At 45.6% G+C, this 26,960-nt stretch overlaps 1 protein-coding gene across 8 annotated transcripts in view; it reads right to left on the reverse strand.

The window, feature by feature from the left end:
- ASAP2 (ArfGAP with SH3 domain, ankyrin repeat and PH domain 2) overlaps positions 1-26,960 on the reverse strand; it is a 173,300-nt gene that overhangs the window by 110,679 nt on the left and 35,661 nt on the right. For all 8 annotated transcript variants that reach the window (XM_072771135.1, XM_072771134.1, XM_072771130.1 and 5 more), the window contains exon 2: positions 1,083-1,155. In XM_072771135.1, coding sequence (XP_072627236.1) covers positions 1,083-1,155 — 73 coding nt within the window. The remainder of the gene's footprint in view (positions 1-1,082; positions 1,156-26,960) is intronic.

Genomic DNA, 26,960 nt, shown 5'->3' on the forward strand with positions numbered 1-26,960 from the left:
TTCCTGATGTAATACCAAATTTGTAGCTGAGATTTCCTACTGGCCTCGTCACAATCTTGGTTTGCAGAGCCCTCCCTGGGGGAGGCAAATGCAGTTATTGGAGCTGGTGCTCACAACAGCAGAACTGGGGTGGGGGCAGGGTTGGGCACAACAGGCATTCCAGACCGTTCCGCACCCCTCCCTCCTTTTGACCACTTATGGCATTCTCTGTCCTTCTACTCCAGTTGCTACTGTCATGAAAGGAAACACCTAAGGGTGATCCAGTGGCCTAACTGCTTCTGTAGGCACAGAGCCCTCCTCTTGGGGCCCCTCCTCCTCCTAGCCAGCAGCTGAGGGCAAAGGGAGTGTTTCTGTCGCACTCGACAGGTGGTGTGCTCTCCCAGGAGCCAGACTTACTCTCTGCAGTCCATCAGCTGGTTCCAAGGTCTCTGGGAGCTCTTACAACCTTTAGACCTCCAAGGCTGCTACTAGCTTATTTCTGAGAAAAACTACATAGTCATTTCATGACTTTAAAAAATTATTTTCTATCACCTGTAAGGTTTTGAGCAGGGGGCAGACCTGTCACATATGCACAGCCTGAAATCTTTAAGTCAGAGGAAAGTTTATTAGTCTAGATCAGATATTACTTTGAATAGTTGACTGTGCTTTTATGTTGTCATTCCAAATAAGAAAGGCAAGCATTGGATGAGAGAAACGGAAGGGCCATTCTAACATGATTAACACACAAACCAAACAACAGAGGCAGGAATGAGGCTGGTGTCCTTGCCGACCAGTTAGACAAAGCTGGTTCATGCAGGGCTGTGGTGGGAAACTCAGCTACACTTCAGAGAACAGGAAGCAGTGCATGGGATAGTAGGAGGGTGGGGAAGGGGGGTGGCAGATGAACTGCCATTCCAGAATTAGACAATGAACAAAACAAAACACACTTCTAAAAACCAAACATTCAACTCAACTTTATAATTTGCAAGCCTAGAAAAAAAGGTTTAACTGGTTATTCATTAATGGTGATCTCTATTATGGCATCAGTATTGCTAATGCAAGGATGTGCACAAAGAAATCTCTAGGAAAGAATGCATACTCACCCAGCCCAGAGATATTTATTGCTTTTACGGATTTCTTCATTTTGTAAAGAACCATCCGGTCCACGTCCAAAGCCTAAAACATAGAGAAGTGGTATTAATTACAAGGTGTTTACAAGGTGTTTGAGCTTAGATCATGACTACCAGGTGATGGCCTGTGACAGCCACTCTGGAGGCCCCTGTGGAGCTGTTTCTTTGGGACAAATACTCAGTATGGCATGAAGATGGAGTCATCCCCAAACCATGGGTGCTGCATCCACTTGAAGCATGTGAGCCACCTCTGCCCACACTACCCATTGGACGTCCACCTTCTACAGTGAAAAGGGTTTTAACTTAGACCGACTCTACTTCCACCAGGTCTCAGTCCTCCCTGCAAACAAGGAAGGCTCAGACATGTGCCCACCTGCCAGGTGCCCCTTCCCAAGAGAGGCAAAGAACAGGGAGCAGGGAGAGGAACGACAAGGGTGTGGTGAGGCAGATCTACCATGAGTGTGTCCCCACCCTGGCAAGACCTCCCTGCCCAGAAGCAGCAGGGTCCGGTGGAAGGCAAACTCACTGGATTTGCAAACACCCAGACATGAATTTGTTCAGGTTAGAAGGCATGTTCTTCTTAAATCCTCTCCTAGCCTAGGTTTCTTTTCCAGAACCAGGGTGTGACAATACCTACTCTGCAAGGCTGAATGATTAATTAGACTCACTTAAGTATTTAATATTCCTTTATTATACTTCACTTAGTGTTACACTTTAACAGACCAATCATTACACAGCAGCAGCATATGGCACTTATAATGCCTAGCACATAGTAAGTGCTCAAGTAATATTTGCTCAACAACTAATCAAATTAGGAGTTTTAAGTATAGCTCAGCTTTCACAAAAGTTATAAGGTAAAATTTCCCTTTAAGCCAATTAAACACTACAGAAGAGCAATGTGTCACTTTCAGTTGTGACAGGAAGAACAGGGCATTTGTAAACTGGGACAGTGAGAACACCCATGACAGGGTCACTGCAAAGAACTGAAGAACCATAGGGGAAACAGCCAGCCCAATATCTGGTATACAGTGACACTCAATAGTATCATTATTACTTATCAGGAGTTGTAATCATAAAAAATTGCAAACGACTGTCATCACAGATAGAACACACCACCTCAGAGCAACAGCAGAGTCCTTCATGTCCAGCCTTCCTGAATCACTTTTTTTTTTTTTTGAGAGATAAGAGCAGACGAATGGGGAGCAGGGGGAAGGGTCAAAGGGAGAGGGAGAGAGAAAACCTTAATCAGGCTCTATGCCCAGAGTGGAGCTTAACCCAGGTGACCCCTGAATCACCTCTTGAATCCAATTTCAATATAAGTCCCATTCTAAAGCAACAATGACTATTTTTAAAAAGATTTTTAATCTATTTATTATTAGAGAGAGAGAGAGAGAGATTGAGCAGGGGGAGGGGCAGAGAAGAGGGAGAGACAAATCTCAAGCAGGACCCCCTGAGCACAGAGCCCAGTGCAGGGCTTGATCTCATAACCCTGAGATCATGACCTGCACCGATATCAAGAATTGTGGATGCTCAACTGACTGAGCCACCCAGGTGCCTGGAGAAGTGATATTTTAAGGTTTCATTTATTTATTTTAGGGAGAGAGCAAGCATAAGCAGGGGGAGAGGTAGAGGGAAAGGGAAAGAGAAAATCTCAAGAGCAGACTCTGGGCAGAGCATGGAGCTCAACATGGGGCTCTACTCCTTCCCCAAGATCATGACCTGAGCTGAAACCAAGAGTCAGATGTTTAACTGAGCCACCAGGCAACCCAGGACAAGTTATATTTTAAAAAGCATTATTGGGGTACCTGGTAGACTCAGATGCAGAGCATATAACTCTGAATCTCAGAGTCCTGAGTTCAAGCCCTAATGCTGGGCATGGAGCTTACTTAAAAAAAAAAGGCATTATTTTCTGACATATTGTAGGAAGGGGTAGGTAAGAACTGGCACAAGAGAGTCAAAATTTCTTGTAGAAAACTAGCTTTTCTTTTCCTAGGTCATCTCTGGTCTGTTCTTGACCTTCCCTTGGGATAGGAAAAGGGATGTGGAAACAGAACATAACCCAGGAAACTCACTGTTGAACTCCTTCTCTGGAAGTCTCACCAACTTTTACTTCTCAGTCTGCCACCCAGCAAACAGTACCCTGCAGGGCATATGATGACTTGCAGGGTTCTGCCAGTGACAAGAAGAAGACAGGATTTGTTCAGGGCTATGTCAGAAACACCAGCTCCTGAGGCTTTATCGACAGTGTGTCGGAGAGTACAACTCTCACAAAGACACAAGTTCAATGACTTATCAAAGCTCTGAAAGGTCCCAATCCCCAGGTGAAGGGCCATTACCGAAAAACATACATGATCTAATCAGCATCTACTCCAGTGCTTGGAGAGTTTGGTCCGGAATTGCTAGAACAATCTCTGACCTGCCTTCAAGTAATTACACCCGCTCCTCCTTCTAAAGCTTCCCACAGACAGCAGAAGATGCCAACACTGGCCCAGCCTACCTGGAAACACAAGTCAGCCAAGATTCTCACGAAGCCCTTTCCAAGGGCTACGAGGTATGAAGAGAGAAAACATCACCCACAGGAGAGAGATGCAGGACACAAGTTCAAGGGGCCCCGCCCCGCCTAGGAAGCCGGTGCTGTTTCTGCACATCCTCAGAATGGGGCATCAACTCTGTGCAGCTCGAAAACCTCTTTGTGACCTGGCCCCCACTGCTCTTCCAGCTCCATCTCTTGACCCCTTCCCCAACCGTGCCCTACGATTCCCTCACAAGAACTCCTGCAGCTCCCCTCAACCTTCTTCCTCCTCTTTACTTCTGAGCACTGTGCACTCTCTTCTCTCCTTCAAAAGCTCTCTTGCCTCCTCTTGACACGTTAGTTCAACTCTGGCTCCAACTCCAACTCTGCAAGTTGATTTAGAGACATGTCCTCCTCCTGAAAGCCTTCTCAGATGGGCTAGGTACTCACCTAGGCTTTTCCTGTAGCACCCCATACTTACTTGGTAGTTGGTCTGGTAAAATTTCCTGTAGCACCCCATACTTACTTGGTAGTTGGTCTGGTAAAATTTACTGAGCACCTACTTACTTAGTACTTAGCGAGCTATTAGAGACACAAATGGGTGAGCAAAACAGGGCCAATGCCCATGCCTGTATGGAATTCATAATCTAGCAAGATAATCCCTTAAATAAACACAAAGACAGAAGTCCAGGCCTATCACGTACATCACCTGCTTTTCTTTTCTTTTTTTTAAGATTTTATTTATTTGAGAGAGAGAGCCCAAGCCAGGGGAGAGGTAAGGGAAGCAGCAGACTCTCCACTGAGCAAGAGCCTGATGCAGGGCCCCAGGATTATACCTGAGCAGAAGTTGGACACCTCACAGACTGAGCCCCCCCAGGCACCCCCATGACCTGCTTTTCTATTTGTCCTGCTCCGCTCAAGACCCGTGCTGCTTGATGTGGTACCTACAAGATACACATGTTTATTAAGCGTGGAAATATGGCCAGTGTCACACATTAAACATAATATTTTGGACATAATAGGTTAAGTGTTAATAAAATTAACCTTATGTCTCTTTTTACCTTTCTCAATGGTCTGTAAGGGCAGGAGCTTGCTCATCACTGTGTCCCTGGCACCCAGCAGAAAGCTGACATACAACAGGACTCAACAGGCAGTTCTAAGTGAGCCTGAGACCAGAAAGGCAGGCAGGGACTCAAGAGGCTGCCATGGGTGTTTGGCTGAGCGAAGGCTTCCCAGCAGGGGAGAAGGGAGAGTGCACTTGAGGTCACTCAGGCCACAGCAGGAACAATGCATCTGAGCAGGCAGGAAGTGGACTTAGGGAAAGGATATCTAAAGGTGAAGGACGCAGCTGGGACCCATGATTGGGAAGACACATGGGATGGGTACAGGGCAGCACACCTCACAGAGAAGTCTGTGAGTAGTCAGAGAGATCTACTCTGCCTCCTGCACGGATTTGAGCTCTCCAGCCTCTGGCACTCTAAAAGAGAAGAAAGTAATCTGTCTACACCCCTGCTCAATCGTGCTGAGACAAATGGCAACTGGAGTAGTCATATATCTCAGTGTGGAAGGCCGACCACAGACAAAATATGCTTCATAACACTGAACTCTGACAAATTTCCTCCCACATTATACTGTGTGTCACACCCCTCCCTGATCTTTTCCTGCATAGAAGTCTTGTAAAAATAGGCCACCATATGGAATCTTCTACCTGTTATTAAAGGGGATGTGCTGTTTCCTGAACTCAGCAAAGAGTGGATAAACGATAACTGTTGCTTTTCTACAGTCTGTTAAGAAGAGCCTGGAAATAAAGGTGAGATCAGCGTAGAGGTAATTTTAAATTAAAACTGCAAGAGGGAAAAGCAATTACCTCCCCACTCAAAAACAAACCCTTCATTATGATGCATACTTGCAGATAATTAAGATTAAACTTGGTCAGGAGAAGTCAGATTGATGAAGAATGAATGCTACAAAAGTCTTCCGTCAATTACATATAAAAACAGCACTGGAATCCTAAAATAATTATAAATAGCACAACTCGAGAGCCTCAAGAAACCAAAGGTGTCCACCAATCAGGCTGAGATTTCAAACAGACTGGGCACTCGCCCATATCCTCCTCTCCCAAAATCTACCCACGCTTAGAAGAAGGGAAAAGGGCTGTAGCCTTGGCCAGAACGTGTGTCTAAAAACTATAAACACAGGCAAAGACTGAATAGCCAACGCGGGCCTACGCGGGAACAGCACAACAGCTCTAGTCTGGCCAAATCCCATTAGTTCTGAGGACCTACACTGCAGCTGACCTTTAGTTTATAAAACAAGTTTCACAGAGCAAATTTATCACATAAACAAGACAGTAGGGATGTGTCTCAGATATTTCAGAAGAAAATAAACAATCGTTTCTGACCACTCCAAAAGCATCTCTTTTGATCCCTGAACCATTACACGAATGGCTCGGGTTTTGATTTATTCCTGCAAGCAGCTCCTCGCAGTCTCCACGGCTCAGTCATGGTCATGGTCACAGGTGGTGGCTCCCAGGAGGGCTGCAGTGTGAGAAAGGGAAGCCCTCCCATGAGGGGACACAAAGCCCTTTACTCTTTCCCTCTTCAGGAAAAGGAACCAATACAGTAACTACTAGCCATGAATGAACATGGAGAATACAATTAATTAACATTTTGTAAAAACAAAATCCAGTTCCTCATGTCTCGCCACCTTTCTCAGGAGCTGCTCAGAAATACACAATCTGTTTCTAAACATGCCACCCACTTTATGCTCTTCCTCTGTACCTACAGATCCCTTGTGTGCCATCCCGTAGGGCAGTCCCATAAGCCACGGGCATCCTCTGCGGGGAGGGAGTCCTCTCCTCTTCCCCACCCCACCCCGGGCTCAGCACAGAGGTGACCGTGTGACCTGTTGCCCTTCGGAGGCTGAAGTTCATCTTTGTTTCCAGAGCCTACAGGGCTGTCCATTCTGGCATGGAGGCACGTGCCTCCCAATGCTGGATGGTGAGGCCAAATTCACAGTCTGAGGAGCTGAGCCTGGAGCAGGTGGATACCTGATGGCAGGCCAGTTTTTGTGTGGCCGCAAGCTAAGATCTGCACAGATGAAGATTACAAACTGATTTAACAATGAGGCAAAGGGGAATACTAGCTTTGAACCACAATGCAGAAATCTTCCCAGAAAGAACTCCCTGATTCTGATTAGACTGACATTAGCAAAAAAATTGTCCTCCAGTATTATATTTTGAACTTTGTTTAAAAAAAATTATGGAAATTTATTTTCTCTCTTATTAGTACCGATATAGTATCTTCAATTTTGCCCCTAGGCCTACAAAGCCTTAAATATTCACTGTTTGGCCCTTCACAAAGTCTGCTGACCCCTGGCCCTAAGGATCCACACAGAGGTTTCCCTAACACTATCAGCTGGCCCAGTTTCCTCTTGGCACAGCACCAGTTTGGTCCCCAGCAATTCAAGCCAATCCAAGGGTGGGAAGGGGCTGGCTTCATTCTTGGAATCCAAAGATGCTGCCTGGAGGAAGAGAGAATGGCCCCCGATTTGGCCTCCTGGGAGGCCTGCTCCACTCTCCTGTTCCACCTCCTCTCTCTCTCACTCCTTTAATGAAAAGCTAACCTGAGAGGAAATAACATTTTTAAAAGACACAGACCAAATAACAAAACAAAGCAACACCCAGATCTGTTGGATTTGCCCAAGGATGGCTTTGCCATGAAAGAACCATACAAATATTTAGATGGCAGCTTTGCCTCGTCACACATTGGACTTTACTTTTAAAGTAACACAGAACATTAATGACAGTGTCAAATATTTCCAGAAGCCTTCTGGGAAGCACAGAAATGCACTGTGGCCTGCAGGCTCAGTTTAAAACCAGAGCAATAATGGATCTACCTCCTCCTGGGAATAAAGCAGAGGCCTGGAGAATAGCAGGTGTCACAAAGAATTATGATCAAATAAATATCCAAGCTAAATCAAGCTGTGTAAAACACGTATGCATAAGGACACACTAAAAGGGCACATTTGGCATTCTCTAATAAAACTAAAGTTACTCATAGTATGTAGACATCTGTACCAGAAGACAAGGGTGTTTGTGGCACTCTTCCAAATAGCTGAAAATGGGACAAACCCAAATCCCTGTTGACAGTAAAATGGATGAACTGTTGCATGGACACAGGCAAACTTTATCCACTCAGAACCTAAAGGAATTTCACAAAAATGTTAAGCAAAAAGCAGCAAGTTGTAGAAGTATACATGCAGTATATGACCATAAAAGTTTAAAGAAATAGGAAAAACTAAGATTATATTGTTTATGTTTAGGGATATATATATATTGCCAGTAAGACTACAAATAGAAGTGAGGAGTTGGCAGTCGGCCTGGCGGCTACTCTGAGGGTGTTGACAGAAAGGCAGGCAAGTGCTCTTAGAATGCTGACTGTTGGGACACCTGGGTGGCTCAGTGGTTGAGCATCTGCCTTTGGCTCAGGTTGTGATCCCAGAGTTCTGGGACTGAGTCCCACATCGGGCTCCCTGCATAGAGCCTACTTCTCCCTCTACCTGTGTCTCTGCCTCTCTCTGTGTGTCTCTCATGCATGAATAAATAAAATCTTAAAAAAAAAAATGCTGACTGTGACCACGAAAGACAGGTGATGAGTGTTTGTTCATAATCATTCTTTAAATTACAGTATATTTCCTAATGAGTGTGTGTTTGTGTGTGTGATATGCTAATTTGAATAAAAATAAATTTAAACCCTTCTTTATGCTCACAGGGGTAATATATTAACTTAGCATTTCGGTCACATACAATGAGTGTAGGGAAATTAGAGATCCCCTAGTCCCATTTCCAAGGCATCTGAGAGCAGATGACCTAAGTCAGTAGGCTGGAGAGAGATGAAGACCATGTCCTCAATCACAGGTAGTCTGCAACAGATGCATCCAAAGAGATGCTGTGGGGGAGGGGGGGCCCAACCTCAGAGAGAGGGGCACCAGCATACCCAGCCTGAGTGCATGAGGTTGATTCTGACCCACATGAGTATAGAGGACTTGGGAGACATGGAGAGCAGAAAACAATAAGGCAGCTTCCAAAGATCAAAATGCAACATACTTTTCTCAAAATATCATCTTGGGAAGTAGGAGAGTACAAGATGACTTACTGAACCAACTGAACACGCATACACAAAATTGTAACCAAGGAATAAACTGTTATAAACTAGAGGAAAGTAAGTGTTGTACTACACACACCAGCTGACTGTGTATATATAAAGAGAGGAAACAAATCATCTTCATTGTCTCAGGGAAAGTTGGAGGGCTTTTTGAATTTTTCTACTTTTAAACTATTGTCAACATGAGTACGTTATACTTGAAATTTTTTAAATTAACAAAGAAAGTACTTCGATATCCTGTGCTATTACCTTCTACAGTTACTTTCAGATCGAACAGGATATTGAGGATTTAACTTTGAGCACAAAAATGTACAAAAGAAACTGACTAAACAATAAAGAAAAATACTCAAAATGGCATCTTTCCATATATAAATATACACATAGAAAGAAAAGTTCCGAAGACACATGAATCCAGCACCGGGGCTCCATAAGGAGATGGAAAAGACCATGAAGGAAGACTCATTTTTTGGTACTGTTCGAAATATTTACTACAAAGATATACCTATGTGTGATTTGTATGGTTAACAATAAGCAATGGAAGATAAACAACTCTCTGGAATGAAAAGGAGTATCACTAACCCAACCTTACTGGCTGAGAACATCAGAAGTTGGACCCTAGGAAGCTAAGAACTCATAAAACATGAAAATCACTGAAGGTTCTGGGGCAGAGAAAAGAAATACAAATCAAAAGAATAAGGCACTAGGTGGTAGAGAGAGCTGATGGTGTGAAATACAAAACAGGGGCACTTGGCTGGCCCAGTCAGTGGACCTTATGACTCTTGATCTCCAGGTTGTGAGTTCAAGCCCCACGGTGGGTGTAAACATTATTAAAAAAATAAACTTAAAAAAAAAAAGAAAGACAAAACAAAACTGGTGTCACCATGCTGCACCCTGAGTTGGCAGCTGAAGGCACTGCTTCCTGCTAGGGTCTTCTGGAAAGTAAGCTTGCCAGAGGCAGCAAAGGGCTTTACCAAAGCCGTTACTACTCTTCTGTTCCAATCCAACTGTAGAAGTACATCCCCATGTCCTCTCTCCTTCCCACACAAGTTATTTCTACAAAAATGTTCTCAGTAGGACTCTGAAAAGAGAGAGAGAGAAAAAAAAAAAGGCAACACCCCAAATACCCAACCAAGGAAAATAACCAAACTACAGGACCCTGACACAAATTCTGGAGAGTTGTTACCACGACTGAAGTGGACTGCATCATACTACGTGAAAACATTTGGGCGGGGGGGAGAACACGGACTATGTGAAAATGCCATGTTAATAAAGGAGAGCCTCGAGGGTCGTCAAGCTTGAAGACCCAACTAACCACAGGCACTCCTGTGAACCCTACCAACTGGAGACATCAGCCAGGAAAACTCAGGCATTTCTAGATCACTCTCTCAGAGAAACAGAAACAGAGGACAATGAATTCTAGCTTTACAAAAATGCTCACATCCTGATTTCTGCTTTGGGGGAAAGAGCCTCTGGGAGATCTAGGGGGAGTTGAAAAGAGAAAGTTGAATTTTGGCAAGGCAGCTACAATACCCCAGTAGCAAAGAAAGGCATTCCTAGTCTCTATGGCCCTGGTGCCCCATTCCCAGAGAAGGGCCTGAAGTCCCCCTGACACCATCAACACTGCACCACTCAGCTCTGCTCCCTTGGATTGACTACAGAGCCCAGATGCAAGCAGGAAGAGGGCCATCTCAGGGGAACAATCACAGACGGAATGAGGAACATCATACCAGAAGGTGCGAGCACAGCACTGAAGGGTGGGGAGGCGGGGTGGGGAGTAAGGCCACGCACAAGGCCAGGCACTGGGGGCCCGGTGACACAGAAGCAGCGGGAGAGGCTGGGAAGGTGACCTTCAGTTGGGAATGAGGTCAGCCTTCCACATCTGTCCCTGTTCCAGAAGACAATGTAATCACAAGCCAGGCTGATTTCCCCAGGAAACAAGGATCCAGCCACACGAACTCCACTGCAGTAACATAAACAGGAGAAAGGAGATGTGAGAGAGCTGTTTTCTCTGAGCCCCACATGCAGACAAGGAGTACAAGGGAGGACTTTGCTTCCAGAGGCTCTGGAGGTCTGCCCAGAAACCATGGTTCACACTCAGTCTGTGGGCTCTGTCCCCAGCCTCATGCCTTCTAGCACACTGGCACTACCATGCCAACTGAGCCGTCGACGGCGGCTTCTCTGCCGTCAATGGGCTGCCACCCTCGTGCGGCACTCTTTCAGAAAGTACATCTCATGACTGCAACTAGACTTTGGGTGATACACACATCAGGAAGGGAAAAGCCATCATTCCCTTCAAGGCGCCTCATTCCCTTTTACCCCCCATACCCCTAACTCCACGATGTCACCTCCAGGGAGACACTGAAAAGAAAACCCAGTAGAATGTGTGATCTTACTTCTAGTCCCTCCATGCTGGATCCTGTAGAATCATGCAGTGGCTAAAAGTCACTGGTTTTTTAAACCAGATAGGGTTCTAAACCAGATTCCCCATATCAGCGCCATGACCTCAGAAAAATCACTTCCCCTCCCTGAGCTTGGTTTAGTCATCTGTAACTGGGGAATAACAATACTTGCTCCATAGGATAAGATTATCAATGTGCACAGTATCTGGCACACTGGAGATACTCCATAATTAATAGCTTTTAGGAGGTGCCTTCTGGGTCTCCAGGGGCTAGGTCTACACTATGCTGAGTAAGGGGGCTGGCCAGGAACATCATCATCCCAGCACTGTTGCAATTGGTAGGATAAATATTTTCTGGACTGATAGTGGTTATGGTAACAAGGAAAAAACTAAGAAAAAAATACCTTTGTAGCTCATGCCAGCCTTTCACTTGCATTAAAATAAGTTTTTTCCCCCATCAACATTTAAATTCTTCAAAGCATTCCCTGATGTGTTTCTAACTCCCCAAGGGGAGACATCAGCAAAGGCAGGGCCACATGACAAGTGAAAGAGTAGGGTGCTGTGGGCCAACTTAATGGAGGGGGTCACTTGTCCCCTTTGGGGGACACACAAGGTCAAACGAGACACAGTGGGTGAAAGGGAAGCAGATGGGAACCTGGTGTCAGCCTGTCCCCTGCTCCCGATTCTGCAGACTCTTTGGGAACCCCGCTCACAAAGCCAGACCTCCAAGCAGGCTGGCCCCTCTCACACTTATGTGACCCACCTGTGTCAATCCAGCAAAGCCCACATTCTGTGCCCACCCCCCACCTCAAGCCACACTGAGGGGAGGGGGGATCACATTGGACAGTCTCTGGGTGCTAGGAGTGTTCCCAGAAACAAAGTTACTTGGGTAAAGTCACTGGCATTTAAGAGAAATGCCTTTCAGTTCCAAAGATAGCAGCAGGTGAGTGGTCTAAATAGGTACCTACAGTTCCAAGAATCACAGAGCACTTTGCATTCCTCAGAGCACTTTAAGCATCCACCACCTTGCACAATATTTACAACATCTTGTGAAACCACCACCAATTTCCCCAATTTAAAGTAAAAGCAACTGACTCAAAGAGCTGGACTTACCCAAAGTTGTTTATTTGGCTTTGAACTAAAGAAAGGCTAGCGGAGTTCCAGCAAGCTGAGAAGCAAGCTTCCAGAATCATGTGGTCCCCATCTCACCCTCCCACTACAGTTCATAACCATCTGGCTACCAGAGCCAGGATGAGCTCAGGGAGCACTGGGGACTTCTGCTGTGACTTTTCCTGATGTTGGGGGGGACACAATCCCCTCCCCCTGCTGTCCTCCAGGCTTCCTTTAAGCCCCCTCCCTAGTCCAGGGATAAAACCACGTGGAGCTGCTCCTCCCATGCCAGAGATGCCCACTTCCGTTCACTGCGTGAGACTGCCCTGGCCCGTGGGACCGCTGCGCTCCCGCCACCCCAATGGACTGTACCTGACGTTCACCTGGAGCGCAGGCAACCCACCTAGACCACCTGATGTGAGCACTTCTGTGGTTTTAGCACCTTCCCGTGGGCCAGAGCACCAGAGGAGTGGACAGAAGGCAGGTGGTAGAGCTGGGCAGTCAGCCACCATTCGTCTGTGTCCAGGATACACCCTCTCTCCTTGGGCTTTAAGGGGGAAGACTAAACGACCGTGTCCGTAGTCTCCCCATGTCTTGGTCTTCCACTTCTCAGTTCCTGTTTCCCATCCCAGAGACCTGGCCCCACTGCCCCTCGATGGAATGGGAAGTAGGGAGGAGGAGGGAGACCCAGAATGAGGAAGGGAGAAGGAAGGAAGGAAGCACCAGGCTCGTTGAGGCCCCAAGTGGCCTGTCACACACTAAGCCAGCCTCTAAATGCAGCAGACATAGTTTCTGGAAAAAGGGAGGGAGAGCACGCAAGTGAGGCTGATGTGCTCACTGGATCTCTTGTGCCCCTTGCCCTACTTAGGCACACAGACTTTGTGGTGCCTTCCCTCCATCCACGGCTCCCTGGCTGCAAGTCTGTCAACTCCAGGAGCTAACCTTTTGTTTCTGTAATCCGAGAACCATGCTGATGGGGATGAGGAAAGCTGAGCGGGAATGGCCAGGCATTTTTCCTGTCTGCAGACAACACACTCTGCACCCCATTTCATCCTTGTCACCCAGGTTCATCATAAAAGCCATCAGTGCAGTAAAGAGACCATGGGCTCAAGACACACAGACAGTGGACTTCAGTTCCCACATCTCCACACCCGGGTTCCTGATCTCCTGGGCCTCAGGGTCCATATCCTTAAAATGGGGAAATAACATCCATTTGATATGGCTGTTGTGAAGATCACGTGCTAGGTATGAGCACAGCCCTGGCCACTGGAAAGCATCTGGGTTAATGTGAGGACATTCCCCTCTTGTCACCCCAACAGACAGCACAGCAGAGCAATCAGGTCGTCTGGTTAGTGCCTGGCTCTAGGGCAGGACAGGTCCACTGTAGATCTGGGTCTTGCTCTAGCTCTCCTCCAGTTATACCCCTTTCCACATATAGTAAGGGCCAAAGGTCAAAGGGGCCATCCTACAGGGAGCCCACAGCTCCCCCTCCTAGACTGCATTGTGGATACCTAGCTCCCCACCACCCCCTGGACCAGCAGCCTGAGTCTGTGTGGGCTTCCTCCCTGAACTTTTCCCAAATGTGTTTAACCCTAGGCCCAAAGGGTAGCGAGACGGTGGACAGAGCTTGGACAGGAGGTTGCCCCCACTGGTGTGAAAAAGTAAAGCCTATCCAGAGGCCTTGCTTTATAAGTTGCCTACAGGGTGGGGGAGCAGAGGACAGGTTGACACCAGGTGCCTCTGTTCCCCTTGCACCTGGAACTGGGGACCCCTTCTCTGTTCTCCTTGACCCCAGGACTATGCAGGATCCTTTGGGGCCCAGGTGTGATAGCTGAGAAGGCGCGAAGTTCAGTATCTTCTCCCAGCCTCGAACACAGCAGGGCTACCGGCTAGTGTACATGGCAGGTATCAGAAGAGTTCGTTTGAAGAAAATATACCTCTGCTAAAAACACAGATGCAATCTGGATCCTGCTGCCTAGAAGGACAGGAGTCCACAAAACGGTGCTGCATGGTGACCAGCGGGCCAGCCTCAGAGAGGGGTGGTCTGCAGGCCCCTGGGGACAATGTGGGAGCAGCAGAAGGGCCCATCAGATGCACACATCCTCGTTCCTCCTCTCTCCCTCTGAGTAACCGTCCTTAAACAGCACCCACTCACCTAGGAAGCAGGAGTAAAAGATGCGACAGAAATTCAGGAAAGGCCAGCTTAGGAGGAGCCCAGAGAGCATGACCAGCTGGCAGGAAGGGCAGGTCACGGGGCCAGACAAGGCGGTGGGGGCAAGACGGGAAGTAGGGGGAAGAGGTGACAAAGGCAGGTCAGGGTCCCTGGCCCCAGGGGTGGGGGAGAGGACAGGACTTGCAGCACAAGGCAGGAATGGCTCTTGGCTATGACAGCTCAGAACCTTCTAGGGCTTCTGCAGGTCATTAAGGACTGTTTCAGTATTTGGGGATGTGAGCATTTCTCCTCAAGGATGGGCTTCAGACCATTAGTTTTACTTTCTTTGTCTGGTCTCCATCCAAAGAAAAGAACATCGGAAACCCCGGCTAATAAAACAAGAGGGAGAGAAAGGGAAGGGCACTAAGGGGAAGAGGTGGCCCTCCCCCGACAAGCCGGAAGCAGGAGGACCAGGCCCCGGGGGGCGGTTGTCAGCTTCCCCACCACAGAGACACAAGGCCCAGCTGCACTCCGCGTTCCCAGGGGAACCCCTAGGTGCTGAGTCCTAAACACAGACACTGCACATCATGCTGCTGTTGGTGTGGGGGAAGGAGACGAGAGAGGGACAAAGACAGAAGGTGTACAAGTCAAGATTGCTCAGGTTTCTCGGCCAGAGAGTGCTCACTGCCTTGAAGCTAATGTGCAAGGTTATTTATTTATTCACTGCCCCTCGAAAGGGCAAATATACAGATGACCCTCTCTCTTCCTCCTGAAAGCTGGGGACACTGCAGGAGCCTAGGGAAGAGAGGGCAACATGTCTGGTTCTGCTGCTACAAGCCGTAAGGCCCAGGGATGCACCAGGCTTCCATTTATCAGCAACAGGGAACGCTGGATTGTGCAGGATGAGGGCAGGTGTGTAGTGGGGGGAGAAGGCCAGGAGCGCTGGATGCCACCCAAGCTCTGACAGCCCCTCATATCTGGCCCTAGATCAGTGAGTGACTTCTCCTCCAAGGTTTGAGATGTAAAATCCTATGGAACTACTGTCCTCACGGCAGCTGCACTCCAACTGCCGAGAGCGATCACAATTATGTTCAACTATATGGGATGTAAGGGTCAACTTTCCAGATGAAATGAAGAATCCTACTTGGAAGTGTCAATAAAGCCAAGTAATGACTAGCTATTAATACTATGAATAATCCTGTCCGAAATGTAAAAACAAATATTTGATAATGACAAGAGGTAATTTTCAAGAATTTTTTTTAAAAATTCCACTGCATTTCTCTGGCGTGGGTTTCTCAAATAGACTGGAAGAAATGTCAAGTGTCAGTGAGGGCAGCTCACTAGAAGGTCAGGTACAGACAGGACAATATTAGCAGGGGTCATGGGGGTGGCAGCAGTAAATCTCTTTCATCCACATGGCACTTGAAACAAGAGGCGCTTGTATGTACATTACAGCTGGTGATTCTGAGACTCCAGGTAAGGCAGGTAATATTATAACAAAGAGGAAAGTTGGGCTTGGGAAGGAAGCTAGGTCATTTTTTTCAAGGCCATAGGGTAAGGATAAATACCAACATGCTATCTTTGTGATTTCCTTTTCAGTTCAAAACTGCAGGCCCCTCCGCCCCCATTCCCTTAGCCTGTTGTTCTTTCTGAAATCACGTGTTGCTTCATCTATTCAAAGCAAACTGTTAAAAAGCCAAGAAACAAGGAACAACAAACGGAGAAAATAAAGCTATTTTCATTCTATGGAATAAACTGTAAAACCTCCAGTCATTCCATAATGCTTATTAGGCAGCTATTGTGTTCATGTAGCTGTGTGAGATTCTGTTCACAACCACTGCTTGTGACACAGCAATTGACACTTCTCAGAAACTGAGCCCCACGGAATAAAGACAACCAGCTCCTCGGGGACAGGGACCCACAATTTCTGTCCCTGAATCCCCAGCACCTAGTTCAGCTCCTGACACCTATAAATGCTCCATGAACATGGACTGCATGACACCACATGCATCTGGTCTTCAGGGCACACCAATCAACACTGACACGGCTCTGTTGGGGAAAGGGTTCCTGCCACAGGTAAGCAGAGCCACATGCTGAACGCAAGGAACCGCTTGCTGGCAGGGAGCTGAGTCAAGATCAATAGAGAAGTAGGGCTCTCCCCAGCACCCCACTGGTGGGGAGTGGGGGATACACCCAGAAGAGAGACCAAGAACATGAATGGGCCAGACAAATGACAAAGGCAGAGTTGTGACGGATTTCATTCACTTGGTGGCAGTTTTTTAATACACAATTCCTCTGTATGCAGTGGATTAGAAAGCTTATCTTACTAGTATACAAATTGTTTAGATATAGAACATCACGTCCTATAAAGCGACTCAGTGAAAACAATGACGCTGTTTTCATTCATTTAGAATTGGCAGCCTGGATGCCGATGGCCTATACTTTCACTTCAGAGCTCTTACACAAGATGGGGAAAATTCTGATTTGTACATATAAATAAAAACAGATGGTCACAGACATTCTTTTAAAAAACAAAACAAAACAAAATAGCCCAATATTATTCATTTAAACTAATTTAAAAGCTTTGAAATAGTAAGACATTTATTTCAACTCCCTACCATCCATGCCATCTAATACCCTCTGGAAGTCCTTATCTCAAATATGTTCGACAACTAAGCCCTTAAAACTTACAGTAACTGCTAAGCCTGTGTAAATATTATCATGGCATTGATTTGTGAAACATTAATTCCTTCTTGTACACTGACTGCTTTGCCTGACTTTTAACTGAAGATGGCACATGTACACACACACACACACACACACACACACACACAAAACACTGATTTTTTTTTTATGTGTGCACTATACCTAGCACAGAGTCCAACACAGAGCTTGAACTCACAACCCTGAGATTAAGACTTAAGCTGAGCTTAAGAGTCACTTGACCTGAACTGAGATCAAATGATGCTTAACCAACTGAGCCACCTAGACGTCCCAAAATACCAACCATAACATCCTGGCACCCACATATCAACGTATTTTTTTTCTGTCTTGGTCACCCCAGGGTCCTGCTTGACACATAGCTGACATTCAATAAATATCACTAATGAATGAATGGTGCCACCAGGATAATCTGCTTTGCAGAGACCCTAGAACAGCTTTTCTCCTGCGATCTCTGTGAACATGTCTGAACCTATAATTGTGTCACTGATTAGGAAGGCTGTCAATCAGGCTATCGATCAGCATTGGTCTTTCTATGAGTTGAGATCTACATATGTTCCTTTATCAAAATAGGGCATTAAAAATCATCTAACTTAAGGGCTGTAGCACTAGAACAACTCCAGTTAATAAGTGTTCTTCAATACCAAATGAGCCACCAACAGGCACACAAATATGGACAGTGAATTTGCACCCCACTTACCATGAATGGGTTAAGTCCACTCTTATCAAGAGTTCAAAAAGTTGGGATGCCTGGGTGGCTCAGTGGTTGAGTGTCTGCCTTTGGCTCAGGGCATGATCCTGGGATCCAGGATCAAGTACCGTATCAGGCTCCTTGCGAGGAGCCTGCTTCTCCCTCTGACTATGTCTCTGCCTCTCTCTGTGTCTCTCATGAATAAATATATAAATCTTAAAAATTTTTCAAAATGTTTTGGGATATCACCTCACTGCTAGGGGATGGAAACATGACAATATAAATCTTGCTTCTGACAAGTTTTTATTTTTTTTTCTTCTTTTTAAGGTGTACAATATAATGATTCAACAGTTCCTACTTGGTGCTCATTAAGGTAAGTGTACTCTTAATCGCCTCCACCCACTTCACCCATCCCTCCACCCACCTCCCCTCTGGCAACCACCAGCTGGTTCTCTATAGTTAAGAGTCTGGTTTTTGGTTTGTCTTTTTTCCCCTTTGTTTGCTATTTTGTTTTTTAAAATTCCACATGAGTAAAATCATCTGGTATTGGTCTTTCTCTGACTGACTTATTTTACTTAGCATTATACTCTCTAGCTCGATCTATGTCATTGCAAATGGCAAGATTTCATTCTTTTCATGGCTGAGTAATATTCCATTGTATGTGTATATACACACACATATATATATATTTATATACACACAAACACATCTTCAACTATTCACCAATCAATGGACATTTGGGCTGCTTCCATATCTTGGCTATTGTAAATAATGCTGCAATAAACATAAGGGCATATATATCCCTTCAAATTAGCATTTCCCTTTTCTTTGAGTAAATACCTAGTAATGCAATCACTGCATCATAGTGTAGCTCTATTTTCAACTTTTTGAGAAGCCTCCATACAGTTTTCCACAGTGGCTGCTCCAGTTTGCATTCCCACCAGCAGTGCCAAGAAGGTTCCTTTTTCCTCTACATCCTTGCCAAGCTTGTTTCTTGAGTTTTTGATTTTAGCCATTCTGACAGGTGTGAGGTGCTATCTCATTGTCGTTTTGATTTGCATTTCCCTGATGATCAGGGATGTTGAACATCTTTTCATGTGTCTGTTGGCCATCTGTATATCTGTTCATATCTTCTGCCATTTTTAACTGGTCTGTTCAGCTTTCTGGTATTGAGTTATGTAAGTGCTTTATATAGTTTAGATACTAACCCTTCATTAGATACATCATTTGCAAATATCTTCTCTCATTCCATACATTGTCGTTTAATTTTGTTGACTATTCCCTTCACTGTGCAGAAGCTTTTTGTTTTGATGTAGTCCCAGTAGTTTATCTTTGAGTTTCTTTCCCTTGTCTCAGGAAACATCTCCAGAAAAATGTTGCTATGTCCAATGGGTTTCTGACAACTTTTAAAAAGTTGTTGGCAATACTAAAGATAAAAGCAGTATAGAGAAACCCTTAAGAACCTCTGGGGAACATTAGGGTCTCTGCATCAGTTCTGCCCCTAAATCCCTTCGTCATCTTGGACAAGTAGCTTCACCTCTGACAACGGGGAGGGTGTGAACTCCATAACCTGTAAGGACACCACCTAGAACTATCCATGGTTAACACACAGAACCAGCATGTCACCGCTCCAGTGTTCACCTACATCAAATCATTCCACAATAGCAAGATGGTGTGAGACCATCTCTTCAAAACTCCACAGAAGAACTTTTTCAAGTAAACTGGTAAACTGCAGGCTATGGATTCTTTAATTTTTTTTTTCTGTAAGAATTTATCCTAGCTCCACAGAATATCTGCAATATTATTCTGTTGAGTATACCTTTCAGAATCTTATGACAAATGATTGTTATTTAAATGTTCCGTTTCTCCTGAATGGCCCCTTTCAGTGAGCCAGTCAATACTCATTAGAATCTCTGCTCTCACAAGCATTTTAACCTATAAAAAGTAAGTTACATGGTGTAAGTAAACACATGTAGATCAAGAGAGTTACACAATGGCCAAGAAGAACATGAAAAGATGCTGAACATCATTAGTTATCAGGGAAATGTAAAATGAAACCACAATGAGATTCCTCTAACACACTCACTAAAATGGCTGATAATGCCAAGGGTATGAAGGGGCAGGAACTCTCACACGCTGCCAGTGGAAATGAAAAATGGCACAACCACTTCAGAAACCAGTATGGCTGTATCTTAAAAACACATACTCAGCATATTACCCAATAATCCCATCCCTAGGTATTCACCTAAATCAAGAAATAAAATAAAACATTACGTCCACACAAAGACTTCCACTCAAGGGTTCATGGCAACTTTATTCATAATAGTCAAAACCCAGAAAGAACCCAGATGCCCATCAACTGGTCCTTATAAACAAATTATGGTACAGTCACACAATAGAATATACCCAGGCATCTGTCTGTATCTCCAAGTACCTTCAAAGGCCTTTAGAATAAATTTCTCTGGATTCACTGGTTCCTCAATCATTTAAAGTCTAATGCAGTTCCAATAGCTGTCAGTTCCATCTTCATCAGCTGTCCATCTGCCCTGCCTGGACCCAATGCCCGCACCCCACAGCAGCACTTGTCAGCGCCTCTGCAGTGTGTGTTAATGGCTGTCTTGACACTGGGGATGCGTCTACTCCCAGCATCTCCCAGAGGGAAAGTGTTCTTCAGGATACCACTCTAACCTCTACTTGTCAGTATCCCAATGACATAAAAGACTGATGAAAGAAACTTGATGCATTCCCATGATAATTTTTGGGGAAAAAATGTAAGGAAAGGAAAAATGAGATATGCTGGCACATACTTCCTTCCTCAAGTCTCCTCTCAGTTCACCTGGGGCCTGCCCCTGGTCCCATTTACGCACATAACCCCCTCCCCTTCCTGCCAATTGCCTTGCTAGATGGGCAACTATTAATGTCTCAGCTAAGGTGTTCTCCCCTTTCTATCATTCCTAAAGGCATCCCATTTTCCACACTAATTTCCACCCAAGCACTCTGCTCTCCAACACAAACCCAAGGTCTCTAGGAAAGATGCCTACCCTCTGAACTCAGCAAGGTTACTTTCCTCTCTGTTCCTCCCAAGGATGCACTGAGTCCCAGCACTTGCCAGCTAGGATGGAGGAAAGGAAAAATCAGATGAGGGGATACTTGGGTGGCTCAGTGGTTGAGCGTCTGCCTTCAGTTCAGGTTGTGATCTCGGGATCCTGGGATTAAATCCTGCATCTGGCTCCCCATAGGGAGCCTGCTTCTCCCTCTGCCTGTCTCTGCCTCCCTCTGTGTCTCTATGAATGAATGAATGAATAAATAAATAAAATCTGAAAAGAAAAATCAGATGAGGTGATGAGCATTTTTAGTAGAGTAAAAATGCACATTTTTCTCTTTAGTTATTTAACATACAAAGCCCATTTGATGAACATTGGGGATTAGCCATTCTGCATCGAGCTTTCAATTTCTTCACATCCTGTGTGCCCAGAGCCATGCAGCAAGCCAAATTCAGCCAGGTCCCATAGCTTTCAGCACCCGCTAGGAGGACAGAGACCACAGAGACTGCCCCACAGAAGGCACTGTGCCAAATGGTGCACTGAGGGTGGAGGTTATGTTCCCAGGACCTCAGTTCCTTTCTCTATAAAGTGAGAGACCTGGTGAAAAACCAATGGGCCCATGTCGCTGACAGAATAAACCCCCTTATCCTGACAACTGAAGCTCCTAATACTCTAACTCCCTTCTTCTTTCCAATGTCTACCTTCACAATCCCTTTGCCAACCCTCCATACTCCATTCCTATCAGACAGCTCACTCTCGAAGCCATGGGCTTCACATATGTGTGAGCTCATGCCATTCCCTTGAGCAGAATGCCTGTTCCACTTTCACCCTTTCTCCAATGAAAACCCTTCAGCCTTTAAGACCCGCCCAGTGCCAGTTCCTCTGAAGCCTCCCCATCCCCTTGGGCTTCCAAGGCCCTCCGATGCTACTTCTTTAAGAAAACCTAATTTCACCTTGCCTTGTTTTGTAGTTTATTGCTGAAAAATTGTCTGCCCCACCAGATCTGAAGTTGCTCAAAGGTATGGCCTGTGTCTCCTCTATTTCTGCTGCCCTACAATGTTGGCCTCAGTGCATTGCTCACAAATGGTCTATAATGGTTGCATTTAGTTTAATCTCTGTGACTCTTTTTACCTGCAGCAGCTACTGTTTGATTCTGTGAGGCACATTACTAGGAGGAGTTCAACATCGCAGAGGCCAAAACACCGCACCCTCCAGCCAGGCTCTGATTATAGCTCCTGAGCACTGCAGCCCATGACCTGTCCCTCTCTTGGGCACATACTGCTCTCCACTGTGTTGGATGGCTATTTGTGGACTCAGTTTCAGCAAAACACCACCATGCTGTACTCTCTTTGGGGACCAGGCAATGTGTTCTACATCTTACATCCACTGTAGAACAGGAAACCACTATGTGTTCAAAGGCTTGGTAGGTGATTAAGGATCCAAGGCTCCAATCATTGCACGAGGCATGGGTCTGACATCTTCAAAGTCACTCCTGGCACCTGGAGTGCTATGCAAACTCTGGAGTTCTAGAAACAACGGAGTAATTTAATGATCCGGCTTTACATTTCTTATTCTTTCCCCTGTGCTTAGCATGAAGTCTGTGGTCAAATACCATCAGCTGAATTGTTAACAATTACCATGTGTGTAACACAGCTTACAGATCACAGAATTTTACTCAACAAATTTCGAACACCCGCTTTGTGTCAGGTAACATGTTAAATGTTAAAAGTGATGAAGATGGAGTTTCTGCTGAAAGAAGATCCTGTGTATTATTTCAGCTTCACAACAATCCTATGAGGCAGTGGTGTAGGTATTAATTTCCTCATTTTATAATGAAACTGAGGCTAAAGAGATGAAGTAAATTTTCTAAATAAGAAAATGGTCCAGGAGCTCAAGTGGTTGAGCGTCTGCCTTTGGCCCAGGGCGTGATCCGGGGATCCTGGGATCGAGTCCCACATAGGGCTCCCTGCTTGGAGCCTGCTTCTCCCTCTGCCTATGTCTCTGCCTCTCTCTCTGTGTCTCTCATGAAGGATAAGAAGAAGGAAGAAGAAGAAGGAAGAAGATGGAAGAAGGAAGCAAGAAGAAGGAAGAAGGAAGAAAGAAGAAGAAAGAAGAAAGAAGAAGAAGAAGAGAATGGTCCAGAGGGGAAGAGATATAAACTCAGACTTATTGCTGTTCCTGCCCTCCTCCCACCCTAGGGGACTAGCCCCAAGCAAAAGTCTGGGAACTTGGCATTCTTGTTTTCTTGGTCATTCCTCTCTGACCAAGCCTCTGGGGCATTCTCTGCAGTGTCCCCAAGGAGGTCCTGACTTCCTCTGGAGCCACCAGTGCACCTAATTCAACTCAGCCCAAAAAGGTTACTCTGCTCAAGTGCCAGGACACGAGCAGGTGTTGTGCAAGCTCTAGCTCTTGCAGAGGTTACAGGCTCCCAGGCCACAGCTCCAGCCGCACACAGGCTGTCCACGTTCTGTCCTCCATACTAGCACCATGTTGCTCTATCTGCTAAGGCCCCATATGCCCATTTGTGTGACAAGTCCACCCCCATTTCCTTCCCAGAAATCATCCATATGATCTCAGCAAGGTCCTTCCTGCAGGACAATCATAGCAGGCTCCCAGGCAGACAAGACCTTCTGATATCCCCTCAAGTCAATCCCCACTTGAGAATAAGGCAAATCCAAACATGTGGTTCAAGGTCCTAAGTATGAAACCCTTCAGACACCACAATCATCACAGAAATGAAAATTACTACAAGACAGCCCTTGCCATGCCCCTGGGAGACATGAGGACAGGCAAAGGCAGATGGAGGGAGATTAGGGACAGGGCTAAGCCGCAGACCCCAGTGCATACACCAAGTTCACGCTGAGAGTTCACTCCACATTTAAAGTCCTCTCAGGGCAAAATTTTGAGGCTAAAGTTTCATCGCAGACAAACAAGACAGTAAGCTCCATCAGCGTTGTAAAGAGGGAAAAAACCTGGTCTATACAGATACCTAAAGACCAGGCTGGCTCCACCACTAACTAGCTGTGTGGCCTTGGCCAAGGGACAACCTCTCAGCCCCTGTCTGGGCTGGCCTATCTCACAACAAGCAGTCTGGCCACAGGAATACTAAAAAACAGTCTCACTTAGACCTAAAACTCTAGGAGTCTAAGATTCTATATACGTGGGGGCAGGATGATCATAAAAGTTGAAGGATAGAATTACTCAACACAAACTTCATCCTCTGGATTTGAGGATGGGTAGAATTTTTGGTGATAGATGAACACAAGGGCAAGCCTCACTCACCACCAACACTGGGCACTCGGTAGGCCACAACAGTGACAGTGACCACTGGGGACAAACACCATGATCAAGAGCAAGGTCCTTCACTATAAAGGATTTGCTGAAATATATAACTGCCATGGCATACGGTGGAAGAGAATTTACACGAGGGAGTTATTGCTGTATGCAGAGTAAAGAGCAGGAAAGAGGAGTTAATTCCCACTCCTACCCAGCACCTATATCTGGCGCCTTCAGGTCAGGGTCTCACAAATTCGGGTGACCCTGTGAGCTAGGTGCTTTTATCCTGGTTTTGTAGATGAAGAAATGGGATGTTCAAACAATTAACTGTTGTTGGATCACCTAGCAAGTAGGTGGCAGAAATCAATAAAATACTCTAACATTTCCCTCATCCTTAAAAAATGAAGAGTTCCACATAAATTAATTACCGAGGAAAAAAATGACAACAAAATACAAAGGTTTGTAAAAATTTATCTTGGTTGCAATCCCAGAAAAGCAAATTTTGTATTTTCCTCTTTTTTTTTAATATATATGTATTTTTAGTTTAAGTAAGCTCCATGTTTATTAGCATGGAGCCCAACACAGGGCTTGAACTCATGACCATGAAATCAAGACCTGAGCTGAAATAAAGAGTCGGATGCTCAACCAACTGAACCACCCAGGCACCCCTTCCCTGTTTTCTTAAATATAGAATGCTCACTATAATTCTGCCTTGATACTATTGGCAGAACCAAAGACTGACTGTCTTACAACACTGGACGGTCTGCACACGATACAGAACTGCTGGCCACCATGCTGAAAGGCCCCACTCTGTTGGGCTTTTCTCTCTGTTGCCAGCTGTTCCGCCTTCCATTAGCTGCCTTCTCCTCCACCTACCCTCTGACTTAGACACAAGGGCCGCTGAGCTGAGAGGCCTTTTCTGTGGACTTCCGGTGCCTGGATATGTTCCAGATGGCAGAGGTTGCTAAAAGTCTGACCTCTAGATAAGTGGAGCATAATTATGCCTAAGAGCTGGGGGACGCATCATAAGTTATCAGAGTGTGTGTGTGCACGTGCGTGCGTGGAGGGGAATGAGGAATAGGGCCAAAGACTGACGGTTTCCTGGATCAGCCAAACTTAGCACCAGATTTTAAGCCTGAGAACATGAAGTATAGAGTAAGGAGGAGAAAGACTATATAAGGGTAGAACTGTTAGCATGCGCAAAAAATAACAGTAATAGCTCCCATTCACTGAACACCTACTCTGTGTCTGGTACCAGCCTGTGTGCTCTCTGAACACGGTCTCAGTTAATCAATGACTTAGTATTATTCTTAAATTTCTAAAAGCTGAGGACCTAACTGAGCTTTTAAGACCAAAGACATGAAACATGAAACATAGGAAGCAGCACAGGTGGGATCTGAACCCTGGAAAGCCAATACCATCCAAGTTCCTTCCTCCATATCACACTACCTTAAACAACCTTCTACAGAAGCAGCCAGAAAAATTTCTAGAATAACTGAAATCAAAAAGTTGAACTATGAACAGAAGGAAGCACATGAGCTAATGAGTTCTGTGAGAGCACCATTCTATTAGACATGCAAACTGTTAAAATGATCACCTGGTACAGATGAAGGCCGTGGATGGTCTCAGGCTACCCAGGCATCTGGTGATTTGGAACCATTCCAAGATGGCGCCTCTCTGGCAAAGGGCAAGTCAGTCTCCTTAACTGAGAAACAGAGAGTTCATCTTTATCAAGATTCCCAGTTGCTGCCCTTCAATATCAGATCCATGCATGGCGTGTTATCAAAACTCATAAATAGACAAACTGCTGTCAGCCAGAAGATCCTTCTCAATTTAAAACATTGCTGGATGATTCTCCAGCATACAGGCTTGCATGGAAGCCATTAACTTCCCAGAGACAAGCCTTTCCTACACTGCAGACTCATCAGGGCTGAATGATTTGGATGTGCAGCTGAGGATCAAAAGCATTAAACACAGTAGGGGTGCCTGGGTGGCTCAGTGGTTGAGTGTCTGCCTTTGGCTCAGGTCATGATCCTGGAGTCCTGGGATCGAATCCTGATCACCGCAGGGAGCCTGCTTCTCCCTCTGCCTGTGTCTCTGCCCCTCTCTGGGTCTCTCATGAATAAATAAAGTTTGTTTGTTTTTTTAAAGCATTAAGGGCAGAAAAGCAAGAAAGGCATATTGTACTAAAGATTACTAAAGACATTTTATAGGTTTTAAAAATTCTGGACCCAGGATGAAACCTCACACACAGCTGAATGATTAAACATTTCACACAGTTCACCTGCTCTGTAGTAGATGGGTTACTAAAAAGTTACATGCAAATCAAAAGTTGCTTAGGTATGCCTATTTTTTTATCTTTATTTTTTTATTCATTCATGAGAGACGCAGAGAGAGAGAGAGAGAGAGAGAGAGGCAGAGACACAGGCAGAGGAGAAGCAGGTTCCACTCAGGGAGCCGGATGTGGGACTTGATCCTGGGACTCCAAGACCATGCCCTGGGCCGAAGGCAGGAGCCAAACTGCTGAGCCACCCAGGGATCCCCAGATATGCCTATTTTAAAGTCTAGTGAGTATGGGTTTTGAAAAGACTTTACGAGAATCCCACCCAAATTTTTATACAAATCTAAAGAGCTGTTCAAAGTCACACAACTTATCAGGGTCAGAGCCGAGGCCTCTAAATCAGGTCTGCTGGTGCCCAATCCAGCGCCCTTTCACTGCCCAAGGGCACACTACCCACCTGTCCTTCTAGTAAACTTATATAGCCACCCATTCTATATACTA

This window comes from Canis lupus, chromosome 12, assembly GCF_048164855.1.
Source record: "Canis lupus baileyi chromosome 12, mCanLup2.hap1, whole genome shotgun sequence".
Classification (NCBI taxonomy): Eukaryota; Metazoa; Chordata; class Mammalia; order Carnivora; family Canidae; genus Canis; species Canis lupus.